General features: G+C 43.2%; 1 protein-coding gene across 3 annotated transcripts in view; it reads right to left on the reverse strand.

Annotated features, from left to right (window-relative positions):
• Window positions 1-9,128, reverse strand: part of LOC107121176 (protein DDX26B) — a 49,237-nt gene extending 40,109 nt beyond the window's left edge. For 2 of the 3 annotated variants that reach the window (XM_015424047.1, XM_015424049.1), the window contains exons 1-2: window positions 8,764-9,118; window positions 8,577-8,654 (exon numbers count right to left, since the gene is read on the reverse strand). In XM_015424047.1, the coding sequence (XP_015279533.1) occupies window positions 8,577-8,654; window positions 8,764-8,874 (189 nt within the window). In that variant the 5' untranslated portion in view covers window positions 8,875-9,118. Of the gene's footprint in view, window positions 1-8,576; window positions 8,655-8,763 lie in introns of all 3 variants that reach the window. The other variant, XM_015424048.1, reaches the window with a different exon arrangement.
• Between the last annotated feature and the right edge of the window lie 146 nt (window positions 9,129-9,274).

Raw genomic sequence — 9,274 nt, forward strand, 5'->3', positions numbered from 1 at the left:
CACCTGGAGTTCTATTAATGGAAACAAAGTCTGTCCTGCCCATCATTAGTGCCAGACAAGAAAAAGCAGGACCCTCTGATAACGACTGCCAGTTTCAAGTTGCTTGATGTAAGTGCTGCTAAACTGATACAGCATGAGACAACAGTGAAACAACCATGTTCCTACCAGCAGAGAAAAATAACCACAGAGGCGTGACTGTGGAGTGAGATCCAGAACAACAAACAAGGAAGGGCAGTGATGATACATAGGCAGATTGCCAGAGAAAGGCTTGCATGTTTTCCCTTATGAATCCAGTTCACAGTTGCCAGTATTTTCATGCCTTCTGAAGTCCCTGTGTTAACAATTTGACAAGCTCTTCCTTGGCAAGTTAACAACATACCACTTTGCTACAAGGCCCTCATTAAAATTCACCCATGAAATTTACACACAATTGCAAGAGAGACTCCTTGAAAGCTAACTGCAACACCCTTTGTTTCAAGCATTTATTAAGGGTCCCACCCCAGACAGACACCCCACCATTCAGCAGTGTCTTGTAATAAAGAGAACATCCAAGTCAATCTTCACCATCCCGGAGCTTATCATAGGCTTGGAAATGAGCGTGGGAGACAAATTAAAACTAGAGTGGAAAGACCAGTCGAGGGGGAAGAGTTCTTTTCCTCAACAGATTCACGGAATCAGAGCAGCCGAAACAAAGAACAGGAAAGTTGGGTATTACGGAAGCTCATCAGCAAACAGCCAAATGACTAAAATACTGTAACTACTTTGCCAATCGGAAACAAATAGCAACAGGCACTATGGATTAAACCAGGAAGATTCTCTTTTAAGAGTCTACAGCATTGTCATTTAGGTATAAAAGTACATTAGGTATCCAAATTTTAAAATTTGAATTTACAAGAACCTGTCTGCAATCCTATGTTAGTATACATCCATTTGCCTGTCTGAACATCTCATCTATTGGCAATAAACTAAAGAATATCAGAGATGATCATGCTTCCTAATGTTCCTTCTCATGGCTTCATAAGCAAGCATATCCCAAAGTCCATAGATCCACAAAACCCTTGTACTTGCAAGCAATGGACCAATTCATGTTTCTCAACCTTCCTTACCCAAGATTAATAATTCTAGTACTGCTGCTGAATTAACACCAGCGATTGGTCTAAATTATTGAGAGGAATTCATGAACTCATAAAACTAAAGAGTTAGCCATTACAGCACTTGGGTCTCTGCACACAATTCCACAGGCTACACTGCAATTCCCCATTGCTTTAAAACAAATCTGGAAGATACACAGAACAGCAAATCTGACTGATTTTCTATTAAACACACATAAAAACTATTTTGAAAACCAGAATACCTTCATCTATTGGGGGGGGGTTTTTTCCCGCTTCATGTACAGTGATGATTAAGACATTCAGAAGAACTTGCACGGAAATACGTGGGCTTTTAAGAAATGTGTATCTAGGGCAAAACATGCAATGCTGCACTGTTTACTGGATGCCCCATCCTGTTGTCTGTATTTGACTTACACTATGTAATCCGTCTGGAGTCTGTGAGAAAGGCAGACTATAATAAGTGTGCCTGCTGTATTCCTTAGATGACCATGACAACAGAGCAGCTCAATGCCCATACCACAAGTATCACAGAGTTTCATCCATCCAAAATTAAAGTCCAAATTTCCAACATCTCTAAATACAGGGAAAAAAACTTCACATAACTTATAGCGCATATAAACTAAATATACAGGATCAAGATATAAGAGCTTTACACAAACTTATATTCACTACAGTAAGTTTGTTCTTTGAATGAAGAACTGGTTGCACATATAATGAACTGAAGGGAGATCTGTCCTGTCCTAATATGGCAACAGTCCTTTTCCTTGCTTCAAAAGGCATTTATTAGAAGGACTGAAAAACTTTTAAACAGCAATTTGCAAGCATGTATTTTGAACATTTGGAACCATTCAATACATACACAAAGCCCTATTTTAACTGCAAAATTAATTACCAGGCTCACAGTGCTTTAATAGCAGTTAATGGCTAATTGATGGATACCCTGGATAGCACACTCAGAACACAAGTACTTTCTTAACATTTAAGTTGGGAGATGCATCTTGGGCCAGTCACCTTTGACATAACTAGTTTTGCTATAGAAGGCTGGTTAGAACCAAGAGTTAAAGAATCAAGTTCCACTTTCAGCAGGCACTTACATAAGGAATGTCTACTTCACTTCTAGGCAGAAAATGCAAGCAGTTTTGAATAACAGGAAGAGTCATCCTGACCAAAGATTAAGGGAGGGGGGAACTTTCCAGTGACAGCTCCAGAGGGACTAAGTCAGAACAAGCACTGCCTGCCAGCAAGCCAGCCACTTTCAGAGACCAAAGCAGCAAACAATGCCGCAGACGGAGGGTAGAAACAAAAGCTATCTTGGAGCTCCAGACATACAAGATGAACCAAGGTGTAGTTACTATGAACACACAAGCCTGAAATCCAAGCTTCACAGACTCGGCATAACTCGTTCTCTACATTCTTTAGCACATCAATTTCAGTGCCTTCCAAATGAAAGTTTGTTTTTACATTTCTTCCCATGCTACCCTCCATCTTCATGTGTAGTGAATAGCTACTGGAGATCTCTAACATGCAGACACTTCCTGCAAGAAATGCAGACTGCTTTAGTTTGCACCAAGTACGTTTCCATCATTGTAGACTACAGGGCACAACAGAACGTCAAAGAGTCCTGAGGCATTCTGAGCCTTGGAAAATTCGAAGTACTTGAATATTCAGAGAATAGTCTGAAAGAGACATGGGCAGCCTCTGCCAGAGACCGTTAAATCTGGCAGCCTAGACTCCCTGCTTGGCTGCCACATCTACATTTACTGTACATCTGCTATAACAACCAGATCACAACCATCTGGCTTTGAAGGACCTTCCTTAGAATGTCCTCATATCGTAACTATTAAACGACCTGCTTACCTTTACAAAGGCACATGCATTGTTGTGTGAACCTCACAGCATCAAAAATTATCTAATGGATTGGGGATTTAATGCTATAAAAAGATGGCACTGTAAATTATTTACTTACTTCATTGATACCCTACCTCTCTCCCTAACAGGAACCCAAAATAAGCAGGAGGAACAATTTATAGAAAAGGAAACAACATATGGATACTTTCTTTGAGCAATAAGAGGCATTTCAGATATGTATTAAACTTCTATCTCACTCTTACTTGTGGGTCCCAGTAGTCTCCAGGGACTGACCAAGCTTGTTATTTACTTAGTTTCAAAATCTGGTCTCCCTGGTTACTCACAATTTACCCAAATGGCCTATGGGATATTTGAAACTTACAAATAAATAAGAGCACAGATGAATACTTCAGGAAGGGCAATGTAGAGAATTTAAAAAGACTTGGAACTGAAGATTCTGTGGCTTGTTGGATCTCATAAATGCAAACAGCGAAAATGAACAAAAAAGTGTAGGGGAGATTTCAACCTATAACAGACCCAGTAGCTCACGTGCTGATACCAGTTGAATTCTAAAACATTTGACTCCAAGAATCATCTTGATTATAAGGAACTAGATGTACTGAAAGTGATACGTTTTTTAAAGTTACAGAGCAGAAGGTAAGCACAGAGAAACCAAGAAGTTCAGGAAGTTGAAACATCTTCTTTGTAAGAGGTTGGTGGTATATTTTCAAAAAAATGTATGGAGAGGGGGAGAACAGGGAAAGGGAGAAAAGAAATGCATTATTTTTGTAGAATCAATCATGTTGTGAGAATGGAAATTGCTCTCTTAACACACTGTGACTTGAGTACATTCAATTAAATTTAAATGGCTACAGATTCAAGAAAAACAGAACTATCCCTTCACGCAATGTCTGACTGGAATTATTTACAAAATAGTGATAACTACATGAACTGCTTTAGAAAAGCATTAGACAAACCCATGAAGGGTCTTTCAGTGGCCAGGAATGGAACCTCCTCAGGAGAGGCAATGTAGTACCACAATTAGTGTCAGACTAGGAGTGCAATCTCAAATTCAAAACTGGCCAAATGAACTTGGATCGGTTATAACCAGGAGCCCAACCTACTGTGTAGGATTGCTTTAAGGATAAAATGTAAACAGAAGGAGGCTATGTATCTGCACTCCTTGGAGGTAAGATTTGGGGGGGAAACCCGGATTACCAGATTACAGGAGCAAAGCCTGGGATGACCACTTCCATCACACTCTGCTGTGATTTTCCACAAGGCACAGAGCTGACCACTGTTTGTCATGTACAATGACCCGGTTTTTGTGTTCATGCCCAATAAGCCTTTACAGAAGAAACAGAATCCTGATAGCAAGCAGTCACCACCACTCAGCGCTGTTTGTATGTCAATTTATCCCCTTCCTTCAAGTACCCATATTGAACCTTAGACTCTCAAGGAGTTCTACAACTCCTACCACCTTGACTGTACATATTCCACTACTTTCCTTCTGTATAAATTACAAACAGGCGTAGAAATCAAAGGCTTACACTGCCTGTGTGATTCCAATGCAGCTGCCCTTGCTTTGCTACCATACATTATCTGTTAAGCAGCGGCTTGAGACTAAGGAAGTAGCTTTTCCTTCCAAGACTTTTTTTTTTACAACCAGTACTTGGAACCATGGCAAAGAACAATCAAAAGACTGTCCATTCCAATTAAATATATGCAAACAAATGCACACAGGTAATAAGGATGAGGGAATTCTTCAGAGCTCTCCAAGCGATGGCTTCAGATATCTTCATTAAGATTAGCCAATTTTATCAGTTAACTGCAAGATTCACAATAAAATGTTGATGGCAAAGTTAAGTCATGCAGAAAACTTGCAGGTATCTCCTGAGAGGGAGTAGCTGTATCTTGTTTCTTTAACCATCATCCTGTAAGCATCTCTGCCAACAATGGATGCAGCCTCCCCCCCACATTTGCTCAAGTAGCTAGCAAAGCAAGTATATGGAGGACTGAAGTCAGTATTTTGTTATTTGTCCAATGTTCCGTCTAAGCTGTGGAGTCTTGCAAGCAGAAATTCTACTCTGTGAGCTACTGGCCTTAAAGTTGTGAGCGAGCGATTTGGCTGTTGCATAAATTAATTTGCTCTGGAGCCCTCCTTCCTGAGCTGAGACAAAAATGTGTGAGCCGGAGTCTAAAAAACTGTGAGCTAGCTCACACCAACTCAGCTTAGAGGGAACACTGGTCATTACTACAATCTAACTTACATGTATTCTGTGTTTATATTTGAAATCAGCTAAACTTCGATTTCTCTCAAGATACTAGTATCCTTGCCTTCAGAAAGGCTTTTCGTGGATTACAAGTAAATTTGTTCTTAAGTCCGTGACAGTTTTGAGTGCAGTATCTGATTACTAAACCGGTAAAAAATGCATTGAAATGTGTTTGGTAGTGCACTGTCAAAATACTGATGAACTGTAAGGCCCTTAACAATCTCAAGTCAATTTAATTTAACCAGAAGGATCAATATGAAGAGAAACTTTGTGTGGAAGTCCACGACAACTTGAAGATGACCACTTGGGGATATAGATGGAGGAAAAAGGACACTAATGTTCTAAGTGTTTTCACTGTTTTAAAATAGCTGATTATACATTTCAACTGTGTAACTGGTTGTTGGAAAATCCAGCATCAGGTTCCTGGGCCTCAATCAGCACAAGAGGAAAACTATGGTCTTGTGTTCAGACCCATGTTCAAATTCAACCATGGACTCACTGGGTGGCCTTCAGCAAGCCACTATACGATACCCAGATCTTCTTGAAATAGAGATTGCTGTAAAAACAACAAAGCAAAGGATTGTGAAACACTTTGAAAGCTAAAGCATGATGCACACAAATTGGGGGACAATGTGGAGAACATTGCTAACTCAGAAACAACCATAATTTTTAATTTTAGGACTGTTTGCAGAGCAGCCAACGAATTGTTTGTCAGACTGTCCCCATACAGTAGAACAAAATTTGAGTCCAGGGGCACCTTTAAGACCAACAAAGTTTTAATCAAGGTATGAGCTTTGGTGGGCACGCACAGTTCCTCAGATACACTGAAATGGAAGTTAAAATCCATATATATATGCAGAGGATGAACAGCAAGTTAGCATACAACATAATGAAGATGTTTTAATTTAGAAGTTTGTTGGTCTTAAAGGTGCCCCACTGGACTCAAACCTTGTTCTACTGCTTCAGACCAACACGGCTGCCCCACCTGGATCTGTCCCCATACAGTTCCTCAAACTATTATATATCAGCATCAACCCAAGATAAAGGAAGCACCTTTTAAAAAGTGTGAGGCATTTAAAATGCTGAGGAAGAGTTTAGTTCTATATGTCAAACAAGTCATTTAAACATTACATTATTCCATGGACTCTTTTCTAGTATGCTTGGCTTAACAATGACAGCAAAGAGGTACACAGCACATTGTAAGTCAAGCAGTGACAACAGGAATTTGTACCTACTGTGAGCAAGTGTGACTAACAAGGATACAGAACTCATGTTATTTTCAAAGCCGTGAGAAAGAAGGGCAGAACAGGAGGAACAGTGTTGTTAAGGGTTCCAAAATGGAGGCACAATACCAGCTATCACTGGCCTATTTTCTGCTCAATTCAAAGCCATCGGACGGGAAAGACAAGAAGTAGATTCTGGAATGCTGCCTCACTCATTGCTATTATCATTGTTAAAGACAAACAGTCCTTTCTGGCACCATCCAGTTATACTACACTACCACATCCTGGGACGGAAAAAGCTAGAGGATGTTTTTAAGAACATCTCAGAAAAAATTGTGAACCTTAACAGATAATTTTAAGTACATGTCTAAAGTAGTGACATGTACAAATCTACCATGGTAGTATGCCATTCTCATGAAACCATAGCTTCTTACAGCCAATCTACTAAAATTCTTGGGGAGGGAGGAAATACTAGAGAAAGAACCTCCACTGACAGATGGGCACAGGACTGTAGATTATCTAGGAAAAGCTGCCTGCTTTTGCCGGTAAAGGGGAGGAGGCGATCAAAAAGAAAAGATGAAGAGAAGCTTGCCCCCCAAAACAGAAATTTCTGGGGCCCAACAGGAATAAAGGATGAGGGAAGACAATAACCACTCCCCCAGTAATCTAAGATTCCACTTGGGGCAGAACTAGATTGAAAAAATAAACACAGGGCTGCTGACAGAAGTGAGAACTCCAAGTCTTGACTCTTCTTCCTCATAACATGTTCTAATCGCGGCACTTGACAAAATGCTTACTTTCTTATCCTATGCGATATCACATCACATATTTCTGTCACCACATATTACTGGGAGAAAAATGATAGCTTAACACAAGATTGACATTATGGTGGTTCCTTCGTGTCTAGTTCTAGCCCTATGCAACTACTCTTCCAGAATTTGGCTGAAAAGGCAACCAGGAAAGTGGGAACACAAGAAGACAGAATGATCCTAGCAGTTCCTTTTGATGGTGGTTCTAGGGGTGGGGAGGCAGACACAAAAATGGGATGCAGATGTGATGGTTGGGAGATTAACCTGCTCAAGAGACAGAAAACAAAATGTACACAGAATACAGGATTACCACAGTAGCAAGGAAACGCCACCCTGAAATGACACTGGAAAAACAATGTCTTAGAGGCGGGCGGGGAGGATGACTGAAATCACCTCTTTCCATTTAGCCACATACTTTCGACTACATTCACCATTTTTGTGCGCAAGTGACGCAGTAGTTAAGAGTGCTGTACTAAAATTAGAATGACCAGCTACCTTATGGCAAGAGATTAAGTGACCGATCTAGTCTACTCTGCAGGGTTGCTGTGAAGCTATGATGGGGGTGCATTCAGCAACAGTCCGCACCCACTGTAAATGAACTGATTTCTCTCTGATTGGCCACTGTTTAAAACCAGCCTCTGTTTGTAGTGTCTCTCCAGTCCTACCTTTCTGTCAAAGGTCACATTCACTATACATCTTTCTCTCATAGGTGCACACTACATCTGATGACCTCATTGCTCAATTAAATTTTATTTATCTTCAATGTGTTCCTGTAATCCTGTTTAACAAGGCAGGGCAATTTATTGTCTCCCTGAAGGGAAGGTCAGGATAAAAAGGTAATAGGCAAGTGCGTGCACACTGATGTGTTTATTTTAAACGCAAGGGGAGGCCTCTCCCTGCACCCTCCACCTTTCCCAGCAAGAAGGGAAAAGGGCTTGGGCGAGAAGAAGCCCAGTCAGCCTCAGCTCAGCAGAACGCCAGTAAGGCAGGCCGGTCCGCCCGCCCCTCCTCCCTCCCTCCCGCCCGCCTCCCTCCCTCTCTCCCTCCTCCCTCCCTCCTCCATCTCAGCAGCGCCCTCAGCCTCTCGCTCGCCTCCATACAAAAGCAAAATGTCCGCCATCTTCGCAGGCTGCGCCCCCGGGGCTGCGCCTGGCCAGGCCAAAGCCTGGCCGGAGTAGAAGGAAAGAAAGAGGGGAGGAGGGAGGGAGGCACGAAGGGGAGGAGGGGAGGGAAGAGGAGGAAGAAGAGAAACCGGGGGGGGGAGGGGGGACACGGAAATGGAGCGCGGGAGGGCGCCGTCCCCCCCCTTACCTTAATGCAATAAGGTGCCTCGTCGAAGGTGACCAGCATGTACCTGTCTCCGCGGCTGGCCGGATCCCTGGCCCGCAGCTGCAGAGTTTGAAATAAAAACGTTATTATTAGTTTTTGGGTAAGCGCGAAAGGGACACGTCAGTATGGGGGGGGGGGGGGAAAGAGCAGCCTCGGCAGCGGGCCCCACCTTCATGAAGAGCTCGACGGCGCCCTTGGCGATATCCAGATAGCTGGTGCCCAGATACGCCCGCTGGTTCATGGAAGCGGACGTGTCTATGAGAAAAAGGAGGATCGGCATGGTCCGGTCAAGCCCTGCGGCAGGGAGCGGCGGGGGCGGCACAGCCTGCCTAGCCTAGTCTCGCCTCCCTCCTTTTCCTTCGCCCCGCTTCCCCACAGGGTATGTGCTGCCCGGCCGGGCCGGCCGCCCGTCTGCCCACCCACCCCCGTCTTCCCTCCCGCCCGGCCGTCAAGGTGGGTGGGTTCGTCAGTTCCCCCAGCTCCCACCACTGCTGCCCGCCGCCGCTGCTGCGTGCGTGTGCGACTCTTGCTGGAACTGCCTGTGTTCACTGAGAGACTCTCAACTTCTCTTCCCTGAGCCTCCTCCACCAGCGGTGGTACCATGTGACCAGAACGCGCCCGCCATTGGCTGCCGATTATAACTTCTATTTGTATATGCATAAGGGCGGAGCTGGGAGGAG

The sequence above is a fragment of the Gekko japonicus genome, unplaced genomic scaffold (genome assembly GCF_001447785.1).
Source record: "Gekko japonicus isolate JY-2015 unplaced genomic scaffold, Gekko_japonicus_V1.1 scaffold575, whole genome shotgun sequence".
Taxonomy (NCBI): Eukaryota; Metazoa; Chordata; class Lepidosauria; order Squamata; family Gekkonidae; genus Gekko; species Gekko japonicus.